Genomic DNA, 21,000 nt, shown 5'->3' on the forward strand with positions numbered 1-21,000 from the left:
AAATCGGGTTGCTTTGAAGGTCGTTAACCGTATTCGGTTGTTTCTCAGTTTTGCAACTCTAATTTATAATGTGTAAGCGATCTTAGTAACCCATTTTCAAGGAGAAGATAACAGGCGAAACACTAGTGATCAAACCACACTTTAATCAATCTATATTCACTTTAATAGCATTTGTTGACAGTGGTGTCCTTAGCCCTTAATACAAGATTTCTTATCAGTCCATGCTTATCTCAGAAAGGTTCTCACTGAGAGTTATTGGATATCTTATCCGCAGAGCAGGGATAGGTCAAACAGCGGCAGTGTGTGCGTCCCACAGGAGCCGGTTCTAGAGTAAATATTCCTCTAAGGGTGTGAGTGAGCAGCTCAGTCTCGGCTGCAGGTCTCCAATGTATTTTTTTATTATTATTATTATTTTGTTTAATTCACACAATCAGCGAGTTGCTATTTATTAAGTGCCCAGCAGGTGGCAATAGTATGTATACTCTACATATGGTTACAGTATAAGTTACACTATAAAACAGTGCCTTGACTGACAGTACAAGTTCGGCCAGTACAATGCTTTGGCTCAGAAGACACTACTGAGATTGACGTGCAACTACAACCACTGCCAGATGACCCAAGAATAAGGCGTAGAAACGGAGAGCTTCCTTTAACGTAAAGTAACCAAATATTATGTTTTAAAATAAAATGTTTGTTACAACATGTGTTTTATTTATGTTTTTTTTCTTTTTTTTTTTTTTGTGCAAAACTTACTGTTTTTGGTTGCTGAGTCACTGACATGCCAGGATAAGAAACTAGTTCGATTATGTCTGACTTCGTTTTTCTTTTCTTTTCAAATAGGTCCAGATGTGTGGCAGGGAATGTTAGTCGATCCCCGATACCCAGTACCATAGCGGATGTCGGATTTCCTGGTCCACAGAAGCCGGGTAGATCCTGCAATAACTATCACACAGCACGGGCTGTAAATAGACAACTGTCGTAACAGTCTGCCATTCTGTAGTTAAAACAGAGCTACTTAAACTCAATTTGTACACTACTATTATTATTTTGAACGTCAAGAAGACAAAGTACAAACAGCAGTTGCTGCAGTGATGTCTGCGACGGCTGGCGGCGGTTCCTCTTGCTCGGCCTCCCAGGGCTCAGCGCTCACAGGACCCGGTTCGGGGATTTCGATGTTCCGCTGGTTGGAGGTCCTGGAGAAGGAGTTCGACAAAGCTTTCGTGGACGTGGATCTGCTGCTAGGAGAGATCGACCCAGATCAGGCGGATATTACATATGAGGGCCGTCAGAAAATGACCAGCCTAAGCTCCTGCTTCGCCCAACTCTGCCACAAAGCTCAGACCATTTTTCAGTTAAATCACAAACTTGAGGTAAGCTCTAAATAACAAATCATCTCCTTGTCAAATGCTCCTGCGATGTATTTTCTGAGGTTTCGCTGACTGCCCAACACGAAATGGTTAGTTGTTTACATACCCAATATAGTTTGACAGCTATTTTACCTTAATACCTCATAATTAGATGTTATGTTTTTTGTTTTCATTTCTAGAACACTGAAACCATATTCCCCATACCACACAAATGTGGTTTCTTAAAGCAGAGATTTTCTTGAAAAAAAGAGACGCAATCTACCGTTTTAACACACTCAATGTATCCCCTTTGTTTCTCAAAAACAACATTTTAGTTGTTGCTGTTTATCTGCATTAAAAGGAGTTGGGTTTTCCCAAATGTGGGACAACGCCCATGAATCTACTGCAGTAAAAAACTGAGACGGCAAAACACTGAACTGAACAATATATAAAGTATCAAATAGAAGCATCTTGGGCTTGAATAAATCAGAAGATTGGTTTAACTGTGGTTGGACTTACACTAGTCGTTGCGTTTTCCACGTGTTAAACCACTTCAACTGTATTTAATATATAATGAAGTTAGTGACGTGGCTGTCAGTCCTGCCTTCAACCTCTCTCTCTATTGTGTTGATTTATAAAGCCAAATACAAGAAGCCTCTTACCTACACCCCTTACTTCTCAACATCAGTTGGGTTTATTATTGTATTTAACACCTGAAAGTTTTGTACTAAATTCACCATCACTTCACAGTATTTGAAAATCTTCCACATTGCTTTGCCATGGCAAAAGTATCAAAGATTGCGTTCAGTATTATTCAGTGGCCTTTTAAACAAGACATGGATACACCACTATTCAGTACTTAGTCAGTTAATTATTCGATTGATACAGTATTTATACGTGGCTGTGTGTCATATACTCCATTGCCCAGAGTGTGTCTTGGCATTGTTTTGCCTTTGTCTAAGGTAATGGTCGGGGCGTGCATTTTAAATCCTTTTCATTCCACTGCCTCATTAGGATTAGGAATGCGATGCTTATTCCCTTTTTAATCATTATTTAATTCTAGGCTTGTAGTTTTTGAAGTGATTATATGTCTGTAAAATAATGTTTTTTGTTTTCTGATTATCACAATTACATTGTTCATGACAGTTCAAGTAGGGGTAAAGACAGTTTAGTGTAGCCTTGTCTTTTTTTTTCAATAAAGCAGATTAGTTTGTTTACACCCACCCCCCTCAAATACAGTAGGTTGACTGTGTAGGGTTTTATTTTTTCCAAGGTGATTTCGTTTTTAATGACAGCACAATTAATTGTAGCTAACAAAATAAATAGGTGAAAAGAAACTCTTAATTTGTATGCCTCCTTCTCAGGTTATCTGTTTGCATTTGCACCTCCTGGGTCATTTCTTCTGGGTTAAAGCATGTTACTGGCTGAAAGCATGTCAATTTATAACTGAAGCAGCTGATTGGTCTTGATAGGAAAGAAAACAGTGAAGTGGTGGGGACAGTTTTACCTTCCAGGCGAAATTACCCAGGAAAGGCCTGCAAACAGATTTCATTAACCTAATGTAGTTCAAGATATCTGTTTACTAAAACGTGTATAGCAGAACTGCACAGTTGATACCTATATAATGAATGGATGTGCAAGGCAGCGAACATTTATGAAACATTTTTCGTTAGCTACAAAAAAAAGTGCCATTCAAGCTTGCCTAACTTGTTTTTCGTATTAATAGTTCTATAACATTGAAGTAGTTTGACCTGTTTGCTGTACATTTACAATTCAAACTACAGATGAATCTGTTTTATAGTGTGATTGGCGTGCAGGCATAATTCGTGATATAAACGGGTCATGATATAAACCGGGTTTCATATTTGCCTACGACAGCACATGAGTGTGAGAAAAAAGAAAACAAATTTATTAAAGAGCAGTGTTTTAATACTTTACATTTAGTCATTCTTTACATTTAAACTAATCCATATAGTTCACTACAGGACACATATGTTTTGTATCAGTAACTGGAACGAAACAGTTTGTGTCATTATCTAAAAAAAGTCATGAATTGTCGACTGATGAAAGTTCTGAATTAGGCGTTGCACTTGGTGGGTTTTTTTAGTGAATAAGACTGACTGTTAAAAAAAAAAAAAAAAGAGGTGATATTGGTGTTTTGTAACTGAACTGTATCCTGTTAACATCGCCCACTCAGCATTTGATAGGCTGCACAAAATGTCAGTTTATCAGCCACGATGATTATTGGTTGTTAGCTGCGTTGGAAATTAATTATATGATGTGGTTACTTAGTACATGACAATAAGCGGGTTTGTGGGATGATATTGAAAGAGGTCGTTTCTCAAAGAACCTATGATGCATGGCGAGTGGTTTTTAAAAAATCCTGAGAATGGGGCATGACATGAAGTGAGGTGATACAAAACGGATTCATCTGTACCTGGTTGCTAGCGTGTGGGTTTTTTTCCAGCTATGTTTTTTTTTTTTTTTAATCTAATTTCAGCATTGTGTTTTTTAAATTTTTTTAAAATGCATATTTCAAGTTCTGTATTGCAGAAGTTTGTAGAAACCCACTGAGTATTTCTAGTGCCCTTTAGTGTGCTGTGTATACAGGGATGGGTTACTGTAGGTACATTCATTAATGTAAACATGTAATGTGTTTATTCATTTGAATTGCTGTAGCTTGAGGCTGATGTTATAAGTCACTGAATATATCTTGGTACAGAACATGTTTGCCTAATTCTAAAGCTTTGGACAAATGGGGAAGGCCCTCAGGAACAGGAGAAAGTCAATTTTCATTTTCAGCTTTGTCTCAATTTCAGCATGACTTCAGATGTTATTCCTAGACATTGAAAAGACATGCAGCATGCTGCCATGAAATGAAAACCTAAACAATTACCCCAAGATGACCTATGTCAGTCAGTTTGACCTAAAACTTTAGAACCAGCCTACTTGGTATAAGAATACCTACAGTATGCACATGTACATATTTAATCTGATGTTAAAATGATCTGTGTGTGTTTTACTCCCAGCCCTGTGTAACTTTGTAATAAGTCAACCATTGTATACAGTAACAAATTAAATCGTTTGTGTCTTAAATGTGATAAATAGAAATAAGTAATAGAAGGCACAAAGGTCTGGTTTGTTTAGTTTGAAACACCTTATCAATGTGCTTGCTGGTCACACTTTTCTGCTAGTAAAGGGACGAGTTTGGATGCAAGATAAGTTTTTTTTTTTTGTTGTTGTTTTTTTGGTCCCTTTTCATTTTTTTCAGGATCGAGTTTGTTTGTGTTCACAGTGTAGTTTGTAACACTCAGTTCATTTATATGGTGTGTGAACCGGATGTTTACAGTATCCTGCAAGGTACCGATATATTGAAAGATGGCAGCTATTGATGTATTGCTTTGGTTTTTAACATAGCTTGTTTTAGATTCTTACAGCTGTGGAAGAAAGCACTGGGGGAGTACTTCGCTAATTTAATTAATACATTTCATGAATGCCTTCAAAAGGAGAATGCAGTTTACACAGTTCTGCACAGTGAATATAGATTACTATTTTTTGTGAGTGTTCAGTTTGGCTTGGATTTTGGTGTCTGACCAAATTTTCTATCAGAGCTTCAGTTTCTCGCACTGTCCATGTAGTTTAGGATTACCAGATTTCCACAGTGAAAACGGCAACATTTATTTAATTTATATTTTTCTTCAATTCACTGACGGCATAGAAACTCTGAAGCCATTAACAAATATAACTGTATAAAAATAACACAATAATAATTTAAAAATGAAACATTGGGTGAATCTATTGCAGAGCATAACAACTCATTATTTTCTTTATATTATCATCTAGTCTGAACATGTTGAGACATTTTTTGTTTTTTGCTCTACCTGTTTCCTCAGAATATGAACTAAACTATGCACTAAATGTTTACTTCCGAGTGGTCTTACCTTGTGTAGTTAGTTTCCAGCTGTTGTTCACATTGAAGTTTAGCAAGCCAACCAGACTCTCTGCATTTGCGAAAAGGACCAAGACCACCTCTTTAGGTGTACTTTGTTGTTCACACTTCACACCAAACGTACCGAACTGTACAGAGTGCAGACCAATCCATCTAAACAGACCAAGGGTGAAAGCCTGAGAATATGCTGTGTAGGAGCACTGGGCCTCATTGATGGGTCTGCTGTGTTGAGTGGAGTTTTCCAAAACCAAACTAGTAGTCTTTACTACTGTAAATTTACAGTATAATCGTAAATCTCGAAAAACTACTCGCTTCTAAATCTTTTGTAGTCATTTTTGTATTGCTTTAGTATAAATACATGTTAATTTGGATTCATATGTTGTTTTTTTCTGACTTTATGTGAACGAAAAGACACAAAAGCGCCCGTTTTCTCATTGGAAATAGTGATATTTTTACGATATTTACCTGTCCTGGTCACAAAAGCAAAGTTTGTGGGGAATAATAGCCATTTTGTATACTTTTGAGGCATAAGCAATTAGGAAATAACATTTACTACCCAGGAACAAAAAATTGTGTTACATAGTGTTATTTATCCCATCCTTATTTATATTTAGAGTCTTGAAAGAGTTAGCTTTATTAATAATATGATATGCAATTGTGTAATAGGAAGTAGTGCGGTTACATTGCTCTATAAAGGCAAGGAGACACAAAGCTATAGGTTTCACACCATGTGGAATGTGATGCAAACCCAGTGCTGGCTTCTGGTTGGTTTACAGCTATTGGTACTGCAGTGGAAAATTGCAGCTGCAGCAGCAGAAAAAAAAAAAAAAAAAAAAAAAAAAAAAAAACTCCCAGGATAAGAGAGTAAGAGATATTTTGATGTGTTTTTTTTCAATGCAGTATTTCATCAGGACTGTGTGTTTATTCTCATACTAGGACACATTAGTAGAGATGTGCAGGACCAAATGTCACCCAGTACTGTAACCCAGTAATGTTTTTTTTGTTTGTTTTTGTCTCAGAAATGTTTGAAGACTGGATCAAAAAAATAGCTCTATAATGTCATTATTTTTCAAAACTATTTTAACTGATTCATTTTCCAAATGTCTCAACTGTAAAATTAGCTTCCAAAGAAACCACAGTCAACATAGACACAGCAGTCAATAGCACTTTTGTTATTGAAAGTCAATTGGGAATCACTTTAACCCTAATGGTATTTCTAAATATCATCTGAATAAAGTGATAAGGGCACTTGGTTTTCACACTTTTTAATCAATTCAAATTGGCTATTTTGTTTTCATAACAAAGTTTACAAACGAGAGGAGGCCATTTGGCACCATTCTTGCTTGTTTGGTTGTTAGTAGCTTATTGATCCCAGAATCTCATTAAGCAGCTTTTTGAATGATCCTAGGGTGTCAGCTTCAACAGCATTACTGGGGAGTTGGTTCCAGACCCTCACAATTCTCTGTGGGGGGAGAAAAAAAAAAAAAAAAAAAAAAGTGCCTTCTATTTTCTGTTCTGAGGTTGACATTGTCAATGCCTTTTAGAATTCTGAATGCTTGAATCAGATGACCACATAGTCTTCTTTATTCAAGACTGAATAGATTACATTCTTTAAGCCTGTCTGCATATGACATGCCTTTTATACCTGGAAGAATTCTGGTTGCTCTTCTCTGCACTCTTTCTAGATCAGCAATATCCTTTTTTGTAGCAAGGTGACCAGAACTGACACAATATTGTAGATGAGGTCTTACTAATGCATTGTGAAGTTTTAACATTACTTCCCTTGATTTAAATTCAACACTTTTCCCTACAAACAACGTCAGATATGTTTTTATTAATTCACAAGAAAATGTACAAATGAGGAGGCCATTCATCCCATGTGTGCTCCTCTGGTTCCTCGTAGCTGATTTATCTGAATATTTAGTTAAGTTGGGTCTAGTTAAAGTAATTTCATTCAGTTCTTCCCGGCAGCCATTGCTCATATCCTTAAATACAGCAGACTGTCATGAATTAAACTTCCCCGATAAGTGCTAGTCCCATTTGGTGTTGCAGCTGCCACGTCCTGTTTGTGTCATTCCTAAGGAAACTGCTGACAGTGTTGTTAAAACCTGTTCTTCTAAGATCTGAACTATTCTCTCAGTTATTAACACAGATCTACAGTATTACAAACTACCTTCCAATATTGGCCTTTTAAAATGCAGCCTATATAAATGGACACGTCTCCGTCCGTGGTGCTTAGGCTCCACCCTCCCGGGAATCCAGCTCACCCCCTAGACACACCTGCTCAGGAGAGTGGAATTGGACTGTTGGAGCAGCTGTAGGCTCACCCACAGACACTGCCTGTCATTGTGTCTCAGTGTTCTCCATTTGTTTAACAGGTGCAGGCTCTCAATTTCAAGTAGTAGAGCTGTTCCTGAAAGTGTGATTATAAGCCTTGAGCTCTCCTCATCAATACAAAATAGGACTTCAAGGGCATTTCTTGTACTGATGACAAACAGAACACCTCTTTGTCTTCACTGATCAAATACCTGTTTTGAAGTTATGTGTATTCCCTATTCAGTGGTGTAGTAGGTTATCAATATGGTACAATAAATTTAAGTAGACATCTGGCATGGTAAATCAAGCTGTCTTTCTGCTAATATTTTCTGCTCTGTGGTATGCCCTTCAAGCATCTTTTTTTTTTTTTTAGTTGTGTATTTTAAATGTTTAATTCTTCATTTGCTTTTATGTCTGCTGTGTCTTTTAATCTGCCATTTCTCTCCATATCATTATTTTTCTTTTTGTATTTTATTTTTACTTCTTGTACAATCAAGATGTCAGTCGTAGTAGCAGTGTGTGCATGTGAATGTTAGTTAATATATTTATTTAAAATTAAATGATAGAATTATCAAAGTTTAATGTTTCTGATCCCTGATTGAATGTATAATGAGATGGTCTTTTAGAGTGATGTTGTTTTTAGGGATGTGAAATTACTGCTGTCTGTTTCTGGTCATCTTGTCAGGACACTCTTGTAAAAGAGGCCTGGATAAGGTTTTCCTGGTTAAATTAAGAAATAAATCTAGCAGGCTGCAGTGCTTGATTTCAGTCTTTTTTAGGATTAGCATGATTGTAGAAGTAGGATACTTCTGAGCCTGTCTCTGCCATGGATGCTACCAGAGGAGAGACTTGCACAGCTACTGTTGCAATGAATAGCCAATGTTGTTCTGTGTATACAATAAGAACCAGCTGAGAATCTTTAGTAAAGTTTCTCTTTTTGTATAGTTTTAGTAAAAGCATTCAGTCCTGATTTGAAATGGACCAAGTCACAAATGAGTATAACTGGTTAGAGGATATTTGTAATAAACCATTGTTGTCAGATTACAGGAGGAGTTTTCCATGCCACTGGCTTTCTTTGTTGCTGTCCGGGAATCAATGGGCTATATTGGTCTGTGAGCATATCCAGGAATTCTGACCACATGGTCTGGCAAGATGCATTAAAAAGAAGCCCTTGTTCAGACTCTGTTCTTTGTGTACTGTAATGATCAGATGGAGCCGAAAAGACAATTATCCATACTGTTAGACAGTATTAAGCTTTCATATTCAAGAATTAAGTTTAACTGCATAAACACCCGCAAACAATACAACATGCTAAATAGGTTATATTTAGTTGGGGCAAGCAGAAGATGGGAGAAAGTCAAATACTGTATCATTACAAATGGTCAGTGTAACAATATGGATATTATTGTAAATGTGTAATGTAGTGCCGTTGAATGCTTGTTTTAAACCTCAAATGAATGCAGTGTCTCTCTTAGTCCCTGCTGACCTGACTGCTGCTTTCGTGTCCCACAGGCCCAAGTAGTAGACATGAAGTCTGAGCTGTCTGAGGCACAGGGCGAGAAGATTGCATTTGAGAAGGAAGTCCACGATCAACTGCTGCAGCTCCATGCCATCCAGCTGCAGCTCCACTCCAAGACTGGGCAGAACGTCGACTCACGGGGCATCAAAGCCAAGTTGGTAGGTATAAACACAGCAATGTGTTAAACATCACACGTTAAAATGGGCAAAACCGTGTAAAGTGGTACTACACAAAATATATATATATATTTTACCCCTGTTATAATGTACATTAGTTGAAAGCTGGAAGTGTCTAGTTCATTAATTTTCACTGTAAATAACCAGATACCATGACCTCCCTTCAAGATAGTTTTGAAAACACAGCTGAAGTGTGTCAATGGATTGGGTGCCTATTGTATTTTCTAATATTTAATACTAGGTTGCAAGTTGTCTAATTTGTCACTTTTTTGTTTATTTTTTTTAAATGCAAAGCACACTTTTGGTTGCCAAGAGCTTGGTAAAATTTGTTAACATTTAAAATTTTTTTCTAAATACTTATTTTTTTGTGCTTGTGCAAAGCTGGCAAAACATTTCTACTGATTTGATCATTAATTACTGGTATGTTTTCTTTATTCGTTTCTTTTTCCAAATGATTTGCAGCTTTATTTAATGCCTACAGTCTAGAGAAGAAAGAAATGTGGTTTACTTATACTTGTGCTGCTAAAGCCTTGGACACACTACCCAATGCAATCAATAGCAACGCGATTTTTCAGTCGCACTGGGCAGTGTGTTATGCTTTGCCATGCGATTTTACAGGATCGGCTGATCGATCTCAAAGTTTAAACATGTTTAATATTTTGCAAACGATTCGCTTGCATCGGGCAGTGTGTTATACCCCCTGGCAAGTCTCAAAGTCATCAACCTATGATTTCACCGTGTTCAGTCCTATGACTAGGCACAGAAATGCATGCATTCTCTCTGCTATTAACACACACACACACACAAGGTATTCCTTTGGTTTGCATATAATGAAAACAAGCCCTGACAGCCACATAAGCATTAATTAAAACGCTATTAATAATAAGTGAATCATGATTGTAGCAACAGTTTTTAAGTATTCTGTAAATATTTAACGTAACAGTTAAGTACAATGCTTATTGGGCTGTCAGAGCTTGCTTTCAAAAGATATCGGCACAGACATTATATACAAACCAATATAATACATTGTGTGTGTGTATTAATAGAGAGAGGCTATATGCATCTCTTCAGTCATATGTGGTTTTTCACGATCACGTCGCCTTCTAGCCAAAATTGTAGATAGTACTATCATAGCCTTATGTTTTCATCTATTGTCATTGATTTGCCTCATTGCCTCTGTATTTTATGTATCTAGGCCAGGCCAGGGCAGGTCAAACAGAAAAAAAATCAGAAATTGTGTGTCCCTTCCTGTGATTTCAATCGGGCAGTGTGCGATGCCCGCTTGTGAAAACATTTTTGAGACGAAACCTCCTCCATTGAGATGCAACGGTCACGTCTGGCGGTGTGCTCTGGGCTAAACTCTTTATAAGGTTTAAGGCATGTATTAGGGCATTTTTACTCACCTTCAAAGGAGAAGCAACAAAAAATATTTAGACTTCCTAAAAAATCTACTCCAAGGCATAAAAGATTTAGGTGAGGTTGGAATTATCTTGTCATGGTCTTGTTTTATGAAATACCACAACTGAATACAATGTTCTTGGAAATGTAATTTCTGATTGGTTAAGTTATACCTTTTGGATCACAGTTTTCATTTAAGTATAAAATTTGATACATCTTTTGAAACTTCTTATAAAACCTTTTTTATGGTTTGACAGCTGACTACATAACAAAGTTGTTATTATTATTATTTTTTTACACTTTATTGGCAACAGTCTTTCCACTTGCTGCATCATATAATTGAGTAACAGTGAGGACTAAAATCTAGATTTGCTTTGCCTACTTTCTAACATTCAAACCTTTTTTTTCTGTCTTAAGTCTGTCCCAACTGTGGAGGAGATGGTAAGTGAAGTGAAGTGCGTGTCGTGTGTTCGTCTTTTTATTATTATAACTGGCTGCTGCATTTGTATGATCTGTCCCCAGAATACAAAACTGTTCAATTGCACATCTTGTTGTCATGCAACTGTAATAAGCGACGGTGAATAAAATCCAGACATCACTTAAAAAATGTCTGCCTTGATTTGATATATTTTGTTATCCAAAAATGCAACAGCAGTTACATCAAACAAGAGTATCCAACAAGCAGCAAGTACAGTTGGCAGAGTTCTAGTGAAACGGCCACAGAAAATGTGTATTCCTGTTACTCTGCCTGGCCCATCTTTGGTTTCTTTTTGGTTTCTGGTTCACTCTTACAAGTCACCATTATTTACATTTCCAAATGTTTTTCTTATGCAGGAGAAAGAGCTGGAGGCAAATAAAAAAGAAAAGGTTAAGGAAGCTAAGCTGGAGTCTGAAGTGAAGTTACTGAGAAAGGAGAATGAAGCTCTTCGACGGCATATTGCTGTTCTGCAAGCAGAAGTTTATGGAGCCCGGTTAGCAGCTAAATACCTTGACAAGGAGCTGGCAGGAAGGTAATAAAGTATGTTAGGGCAGCACCTTAAACTCCACTGCAGACAACTGTTGAGGAAGGTGGACCTACTGTTAGTCTCCCATGGCTACTGATGTCTCGGCCGATAATATAGATAACCATCATTCCTGTTACCAAGGGTGATGAGAAACACTTTACAGTGAGTTAAGATGTCACCAAAACAAATATAAAATTTCTTACAAATTATTTTTTTATTTATTTTGTCACTCCCTCGCAGGGTGCAGCAGATACAGCTGTTAGGCAGGGATATGAAAGGTCCTGCCCATGACAAATTGTGGAATCAGCTAGAAGCAGAAATACACCTACACCGGCACAAAACTGTCATAAGGGCATGTAGAGGTCGCAATGACCCAAAAAGACCCACGCCTACTCCTGTTGGGCACGTAAGTAACAATCAGTAATGGCATACTTCATTTTAAGATCTCTGTATTGAAACATTTTTGTAAATTTGTAAAATCTCCTCTTAAATGTTTAACAACCATTATTGTTAAACTGCTGTATTGTATAACGCAACTTGATGTGCATGTATGGCATGATTTTTGTGGTGATGGGTTTATCCTAATAAATACACAGAAGTTTAAATATCAAAAGGTGTGTTGTATGTCTCATTTACAGCTATGGCTGGGGATGTTTGTGATTTTAAAGTATTTGTTTATTGCTTGCTGGTCCCTTTTTTGCTTAATCAGGAGTCGGACACTTTAAAGAAGACTCAAGGTGTTGGACCTATTAGGAAAGTCCTGTTGGCTAAAGAGGATCATGAGGGACTCGGTATTTCCATTACAGTGAGTTACTCAATTCACCACCATGTTTATGTAATCACTTCTTGGAAAATATGTTTTCCACTATTCCTTTTTTTTTTTTGCACCTGCCTCTGCGGCCCAATGTATTACTATAAATACAAATTAAATAAATCATGATTTCATTCTATGGCTCTAAATGACTCTTGACAGATAAATAAACAGTCTGATTTTGTTCGGGGACATTTTACCAAAGCAGACACTAAAACAGTCAAATTCGCACCTTGCAATAAAATACTGATCTACATGAACACCATGGGGACAGTAATAACCAAATGATACAAGCATGTATCCACGTAGCTACATAGAGAGGCCCAGCTGCAAGCCTCAGGCTCTGTTCACTGCAAGACTGTGCAAGGCACACTCTAAATCAGCAGAATTACCGGTAAACCACAATTGAAGGGCACCCACAGTAATTGCTGCATGGTCGGCGTTAATTTCAACCCCTGGTACTATTACTACCTGTAATGTGTATCTGATGTCTTTGCCATGGGATGAAGTATAACCTACCCTTTGTTATAGTGTTACAGAAAATGATGTTGCCACCTTAACAAGGAAATATGTTAAAATTAAAATAATTATTGTATAGAACCAGTATTTGGAAAGTGTCCTGGTTTCATGTTTTTGATGTTGCATTAATTTCTTAGATTGCTGTCAATATGAGATTTTTAACGTTAGGCTGAAAAGAAAATAAATAAATAAAACCTTGCAACCGTAACAAAAAATGTAGTAATTTCAGTAGAGTTGAAAAACGCAAGCAAACAGCGGGATGAATTGTTTTTGTAATTGTTTTATTTCTCCTTTTCATTGTTCTAGGGTGGTAAAGAACATGGAGTTCCCATTTTAATATCTGAGATCCACCCTGGCCAGCCTGCTGAGCGCTGTGGGGGTCTGCATGTAGGAGATGCCATTCTGGCTGTAAATGGCATTAACTTGAGGGACGCCAAGCATAAAGAAGCTGTAACCATACTGTCTCAGCAGGTATAAAAACATTCCTTCAATCCACATTATAGTTCAGTGCCGCTTTGCACAGGGAGGTAGGTTTATAAAACATGTATGTACAGTAGTTGGGATACTTTGCAATGTAGCTAGCTAAATCTTGTTATATATTATCATTTATAAGGGATGATTCAGTCTCAGAATCTCAAACTAACTCCTCACTATCAGCACATCCCTTTATCCTTAACCTCACTAGCAGTAGGGAAGCTGTACTGTTTGTGAAATGTGACTGCTTGCTGTTTCTCACAGGTTAAGAGACAGTGGAAGAGCGGTGGTTGGTTTAAATAGAGATTTTGAAGCAGCAGGTTAATTGTTATTTCTGCGATGAGGCTGCTTGTTTTAAAAAAATGTTATCTTCTCTACCAAATAAGAGTTCCTCTTAAAAGGAGACCAGTCAGTTCATGTGGGAGTACTTGTTTTCGTGATGGTTAAGGCCAAAACATTCCAGTATCCACAACTATGTTCAGTTTTACAGTAGACTATAATTTGATGTGGTGTTTGTGTACTACATTCTTATGAGGACTCTGCTGCATCATAATGCGTGCCAGTATGTAACTTTAGGTGTGAAGTGACACAGTCCAGCTACTACGTGCAGAAGCAGAGAGCTATGTATAATGGTGAGTGTGGTATACATAGTGTGACATACACACACACACACACCACCTTAACTTGAACTGTTACGCTTTTGTGTTCCTGTTATAGACAGGGATGATAAATTATCACTGCCTTTCAGTCTTGGAAGTCTGTGATAAACAGAGTAATTGCAGGGCATTCACTGCTTTCTTCAAGTTATAGTTTCTGAAGAACTCGTTCATGTTGTTCCTTTTGATTTGTGTATGGTTTTCCATAATAAGGCGATATAGACGATCACCATGATAACTGATAAATGCCATAGTATAAAAATTCAGTATTGTGTGCATTGTCAAACACTGTTACCATGATTTTATTGTATTCTCGATTATTGTTCCAATACTAGGTGAAGGGGTTTCCTCTGTGTAACTGTTTTATCTGTCCTTCCAGAGAGGCGATATTGAGTTTGAGGTGGTGTACGTGGCCCCAGAGGTGGACTCTGATGATGAAAACGTTGAGTATGAGGACGACAGTGGCCATCGCTACCGCTTGTATCTTGATGAGCTTGAAGAAGGGTCAACTTCCAATCGGAACAACGGCAATAGCGATGCTGGGCCATTGCAAGGTACGTATGATTTATCTTAGTCCAGCCTCAGAGAGGCAAAATCTGTCTGTATGTTTGGGTGTTTAAAACAACGTCTTACCAAAATTTCCTTCAATGGGGGAAAAATAATTTGATTACCTAAATTATAGAAGGACCAAGAAAACATTATTGATCAGATACTCGCTAAAGAATCCCTACCCTAAAAGTGGTTGGAGGTAAACAATACATTATTTTCAAGCATATTAAGTACAGAGTAAAAATAAAATCAGAGTATTTACATAATGTGCAACTTTAATTCAAATTGAAACAGTATTTTTTTTAATGCATTTAGAAATTATTTACTGTGTAACAGCCAGAATGAGATTCTGTATCATCACTACCTGTACCTTTGCACTCTTTTTTGAGAGCTTCATTTTACTGGTGTGAGGTGCAGATGTATTGTTGAATCATTAAAAAGAAAAGTGGAATTTACATCTGCTCAAGCATCCAATTCTGTGCGATTTGTAAAAAAATGGTACATTTCCATCCTGTTTTTATATTCATCTATCTGCCGTTGCCCAGATGCTGTCATATTAATTTACATTAAAGATAACAGACCTTCACGATGAGTTTAAACCTCTACACCAGTTTTCGGTGTCATAATAGAGATCTGAGATTCCTTGATCCTTCTGAAAAGACAGTATGCCTGTTATAGTTACTGGCTCAGGTGATACAAGTCATATCTAATAGCCTGTCATTGCATATCTTAGTCATAGTGCTTTTTACACATTACACATTATGTGTTATGCATTATGTTATGCATTATTTATAAGGCAGCATGATAGGATACAGTGCTCCCTCGCTATAAGGCTCTCGGCTACAGCATTTCTTCCAATTCCCTATACCAATGATTCATGCAGTATTTCTACAGTAAATACAGTACCGGTGGTGTTCAAACTGTAAACCGCTTTAGAACTGAAGAAAAACTGTGCTGGCACTTTATAACACAGACATTGTATTCAGCATTCATTTTAAAACTAATTTAAAATGATCCACGAGTGGGAATGTTGCCTTTTTTATAGTGTTGATTTACATGGTGCTTTATGCATGGTTAATTCACAGAAAGTTACATTTTTGCTTCACTGTATGTGCATTGTAGAGCGGGAGTTATTTTATTTTGTATTTTAGTCAGATGTGTGTTGTGTCCCCCATACTCTTAATGTGTGTCCCCTGAGACCTGCATTATAGCGAAGGAGCACTGTTTTGTTTTTGCTGTTCCGATTCAACAAAGACCTTATTTCTTGCTAGTAAAGCTTTTCTCTATCAGATAAAAAATTGCCTCCCCTTAATTGTTTGCAGCTTATCTTAAAATAGTTGACTCATTTCACAGACTCATTATTACCAACCTTACACCTGTCAGTCCAAGATTAGTGTCTGTGAAACTAGCTGCAGTTGTCACTATTAGTGCTCAGAATATATTAGTAGAACTGACGAACCTCAGTGTTTTTGAACGTGTGCTAATTTTGTTGTTTTAAAGCCCTAGACAAGAACTCTGTGACTGATTCTGTGGAAAACGGAGACAACGGAATCTCCAGTGAAGCGCTGTCCGAGGAGACTGCCCCCAAGCCTGTCAAGTCTGCGGAGAGCTCCTCATAGGCTGGGTACAGGATGAAAGGATTCTGAGGGGGTACAAAGAGACTTTGAACAGTATGTTTGTTAAATAAGAGTTTTTTTTGTAATTTGAGGAAGGACTGCTGTGCAGTCAATGAGAGTTTGTCTGCATGAGAAATGGAAAAGGGGAATGACATTGCTATGGTTACCATTTAATATGAATTGTAAACAATACTGAATGTATGTAACTCTCTCTGTTTTGCCATAACAAAAAAAGTGATATGGTGATAACTGAGCTGGTGAAAAAGAGACTTGGCAGCTGGTAGAATGTTGTGGGGGGGGGTGTTTTAAATGTAATTATTACTTTATTGGAGGCTTATTTAGCCTGTTAGATCTGACATTACAAACTGATAAAAGTAAGACCCACATGCCAAGATGAGGAGGACTTGCCAGGATAGAGTAAGCTGAGACCTTATCAGGGCCTGACTCTTAGTCCTGTGTTTCCTTCATGTTCCCAGGTTTAAAGCTAGGGCTGCTGACTAACAAGTTACATTTACAGATTACAGTTGTACTGCAAAATATCAATAGGACTTTTTACTGTACAGGTCGGAATTTGACTAACCATTGTTGCCAGGCACCAAGTTTGAATGCATTAGGATTTTGGGGTTCTATGTAGAACTTGCATTCATCATTTGAATAACAACGCTAACATGGAGAACAAGCCAGTGTTGAGGATGTATTATAGTTTATGGCAGTATGAAGTAAGTATATAGCAAGAAGGATCTAGGATATGTTTCAACTAATATCTGACATTGCTGTGTCCTGTTATGAGAAGTGCAATGTATTTATTTTTTTATTTTTTTTTATATTTCAGTAATATAACACAGCAAAAACAAATGGCTATTTATGGTCAAGGGATGGTGTGTGTGTTTTATTTTCATTATTACTACATGGAGCAAAATATATGGTAGTCAGAAGAGTGGTTTCAATATGCATTGATTTTTGGTGCATCTCTTACCCCTTGGCAATGATCTGCAATGGTAAGAAGCCACTATGGTGATTTCTGCTTTCATACTACAGTCACTGTTTATGGGGCTTGTTAGAAAGGAGAAAGGAAGGTGTTTTTTTGTTTTTTTTGAGATTACCGGCCTGTATCCAAAGATGACTATAGCCAGGCTGTGTGCTGGATATGCTATAGCGTACCTCCATTCAGAACTATGTGGAAATGTGTGTGTGTGTGTGTGTCTCAAAGAGAAAATAGGATGCAAAACATGGGTTGACGGGGAAAGAAGTTCTGAGTACATTTGATCCTCAAAGCTTTAAACTAATCCCAAGCTTTAAGAACTGAAAGGCAAGACTGGTAGCTGTTGTGTGTGTGTGTGTGGGGTTTTTTTTTTTTTTTTTTTTTTTTTTTTTAAATATTTGAAACAAATACATGTTTTAGTCTTAGCAATAAACAGATTGTTTATGGTATTACAATACTACGGTTCCACTGAAGAAATGTTGTGCTGTAACACATGGTTATATCGTAACACTCATTTCTGTTCATACCAGAGAGCCTGTCTGTCTGTCTAACTATCTATCTATCTAATGATTACAGTATTTCTATGGGTTCATAGCTATGCATGTTCTGTAGCTGACTTTGTTTGTTTTGTACATGCAGACTTTTATGTTTTATATTTACCAGTCTGTAAATTGAATTATTTTTCATAACTATCCCGAGGAAAATGTGTATAAAAAAAAAAAAAAAAAAGCATAAAAATTGTATTGTTTACCATCTGAAGTATTGTTACTTTTAAATCTGTGAAATTATTTTTTTTGGTTTATTATTATTATTATTATTATTATTATTATTATTATTATTATTATTATTATTGTTATTACCCAACAAAAAATAAGTTTACAAAAAATGTATGAGCAGTTAAATAAATGGTATGATATTTCAAAAAACCTCTAACAAAACTCAACGCATGCTCAGGGTAGGTCATCCCTGTAACCTGTGCACATGCACATCTTTCCTGCATGGAATGTATATAAACTGCTTTAGATCATCAAAGCCTGGGTGCCCTTATTCATACTGCAAGCACAATGGACATGTTGGCTTGATCAGGGGAATAGTCAGGTAATAATCCTTCTGTCATTGTTTAAGAAAGTATAGTACATTTGGTGTCAAATGTTGGTAACTTCATTTTTTACACATCAGTGACAGTTGGTATACTGTATTTACATGTACAAACTATTCTGAATACAGTAAACATTACTTTATATGAAGCCTATTACTGTATTAAGGCCAGCATCTGTAGCCCCAGCCTTGGGTAATGGCCTCAGTGATGTTGGACTCCAGATTCAAATTCTTTGAAACAAACTGATACACCTGCCAGACCAGTTATTTTCTAAATTGTTTATTTGAACCAATGCAGTCCCCATCTTGGTTTCAAAACAATCAATTACTTAATTGTACCGTGTGATCCTGGTATAGAATGACCTATCCTTGCCTTAAGTATTTGATCTTCATCATAACGAAATGCCAAAATACCTACATACAAATAGATATTAATTCTGTTAGCTTGTTTCCACTTTATTATGTATAATAAATATATATAAGAATATATCTAATTTTTTTTATTATTATTTTTAAGAATTGGATTTGGTGTTTGAAGGTCTCTAGTACTTAACTATCTTTGTTGGTAAAATGAAAATCCCTTCTTTTTAAAGTTTGAATAGAGAGAACCAAAATAAATCGCTGTGCTGTGTGGTGCTCAGTGCAGCTGTTATGCTGAGCTAATTAGTTTGTGTATTAAATTTATAATTGCATTAGTTTTCATTACAACTGATAGTTCGTATTCAACAATGAATTTTTTTTTTATTTAAGTTTCGAAGTGTATTGATTTATTTATTTTTAATTGTTTAACTACTGTAATTTTATGTTGTACGTTTTGACTCATGGCAACAGGGATGCAGTGGAGACACCCATACATATATCACTCATGTTTAGCTCATCCAGTATCTAGTGACCTTATTGTCTGCTTTTACTGGACTTTATGAGGTTCTATTTTAATTGCTGCTGATGTAAATCACACTGGCCTACATTTTCCCTGATGCCTTCAATGTCTTATTTATACTTGGTGCGTAATGTATAATTATTTATAATAATTATGCCATCAAGAATAATTGTGGGAAAAAATATGGAGTGTCATCGTTTAACCAAAAATGATTTGGATATGTGATGTAAGTTGTGGTAATCAATAACATACTTAATTTATCTTTTGGTTATGGCAGTTCACTAGTCTTTGACCATTTATGTCCATTTAAATGGCCAACATAGACTCTAATGTGAGTATCTTTACACTGTGAACAATGCAATATTTTCTTAGTAAATGGAGCATTAGTTCTTAGCCGTCTTATCTTTGTAGCCATCCTAACACCACCTGTCCTTTCTTTGCTTTATTAGGAGCATTGTGGTGCCATATTTTCAGTCAATACAAAGCTGTGGGAATTAACTTTTTGTGTTTTCAGATCATTTCTAAAAACAGTTCTGCACCTCCCTATAAAAGTAACAACTAGATCAGTTTCACTTTAATTTACTTCTCTGAAACTTGGCAAGCAGTGATTTAAAATGCTTAGAGAAATTGATATGTAGAATAACTACAACTTGGGTAAAAAGGGAACAAGCAATGTCAACCACTAGGGGTCACTCCTGCTCATATATACAACATGTCGAGTCAGGCTGATAAACTGATCTGTGATGGGCTGGCTGTAGAAACAGCTGCCCCGAGGAGTAACTTGATTTACCTTGTGTGTTGTGTTTTTTTTAATTTATTTTTTTTACAGCTGTTTGCAAGGAGCATGTGTTGCGTCCCTAATGCCCTAAAAGGCAATGTGTCTGGGTCACTTCTCTAGCACTGCTGTTCCAGATAGTCTCTGCCAAATACATTAGATGGTAAGGAAAGCTGACAAAATACAGAACAAAACTAATACAATGTTGTGTATGTTAAATATTATACTTACATATTTCATATTGAAGTTGTTTTTGATTTTGACTTGCCAACAAACCAACACTGCCATTATTCTATTTTATTATTCCTATTATTATTGTGATGCATACAAGGGATAGTAATATTTGGGAATTTTTAAAGCTTTTTAAAAATAATATTACCTCGCCTCATGTCAACTTTGCATTTGAGGTCACGAAGTTAAAAATTCACTGACAGGAACCTACACAAAATGAAAGATTTATCCGGACACTGCAGTTATCTGAGGCAAGCTCCCATGGCTAATGTGTTGACAGGTATTCTTCACTATACCCAATAGTGGCAAAGTGCCCACCCCTGTGTGTATTTTGTGTTATCTGTTGTGTGTTAATGTTGGTGTATAGCCATTGGTACACGGGATATAAACAGGTCTGTGTAACATGTGCTTAAAATGTATATGTGTATTTAGGCATGAGGATTGCACAGCACTTCACATGCAAGTAAAAAGTAATAATATGTGAGCACAGGGAATTGCACTTTATTAATTCACGTGCAGTTGTACCGTGACTCCAATTGAATGATTGATTAGCAATCGAGTCTCTGTACAGCTGCATAAAAGCAGCATGTTTTCACTCGGGGTTGTGTGTTCGGTGAGTGGAGAATGGGATTGGAGACAGAGGTAATAAGAAGAAGAAATAATAGTTAAAATATCTGCTCACCGTGTTTTGTTTAGTGTTA

General features: G+C 36.7%; 1 protein-coding gene across 2 annotated transcripts; it reads left to right on the forward strand.

Annotated features, from left to right (window-relative positions):
• Nucleotides 1–213: 213 nt before the first annotated feature.
• On the forward strand, nt 214–18,116 carry LOC121316176 (Golgi-associated PDZ and coiled-coil motif-containing protein-like). 2 transcript variants are annotated; one of them, XM_041251042.1, is made up of 9 exons: nt 214–659; nt 841–1,370; nt 9,124–9,288; nt 11,539–11,714; nt 11,949–12,114; nt 12,418–12,513; nt 13,345–13,509; nt 14,548–14,722; nt 16,218–18,116. In XM_041251042.1, the coding sequence occupies exons 2-9, from the start codon at nt 1,092–1,094 to the stop codon at nt 16,334–16,336; spliced, it is 1,341 nt and encodes a 446-aa protein (XP_041106976.1). In that variant the 5' UTR covers nt 214–659; nt 841–1,091; the 3' UTR covers nt 16,337–18,116. The 2 variants fall into 2 exon arrangements, with proteins under 2 accessions (XP_041106976.1, XP_041106975.1); XM_041251041.1 differs by having other exon boundaries at nt 214–654.
• Nucleotides 18,117–21,000: the final 2,884 nt, after the last annotated feature.

The sequence above is a fragment of the Polyodon spathula genome, chromosome 5 (genome assembly GCF_017654505.1).
Source record: "Polyodon spathula isolate WHYD16114869_AA chromosome 5, ASM1765450v1, whole genome shotgun sequence".
Taxonomy (NCBI): Eukaryota; Metazoa; Chordata; class Actinopteri; order Acipenseriformes; family Polyodontidae; genus Polyodon; species Polyodon spathula.

Bases quoted from the DNA above. Each gene is read 5' to 3' on its own strand.
- LOC121316176 (XM_041251042.1), top strand. From the start codon at position 1,092: ATGTCTGCGACGGCTGGCGGCGGTTCCTCTTGCTCGGCCTCCCAGGGC. The intron at 9,289-11,538 runs GTAGGTATAAAC...TTTCTTATGCAG, and splicing joins GGGGCATCAAAGCCAAGTTG to GAGAAAGAGCTGGAGGCAAA. The intron at 14,723-16,217 runs GTACGTATGATT...GTTGTTTTAAAG, and splicing joins CGATGCTGGGCCATTGCAAG to CCCTAGACAAGAACTCTGTG.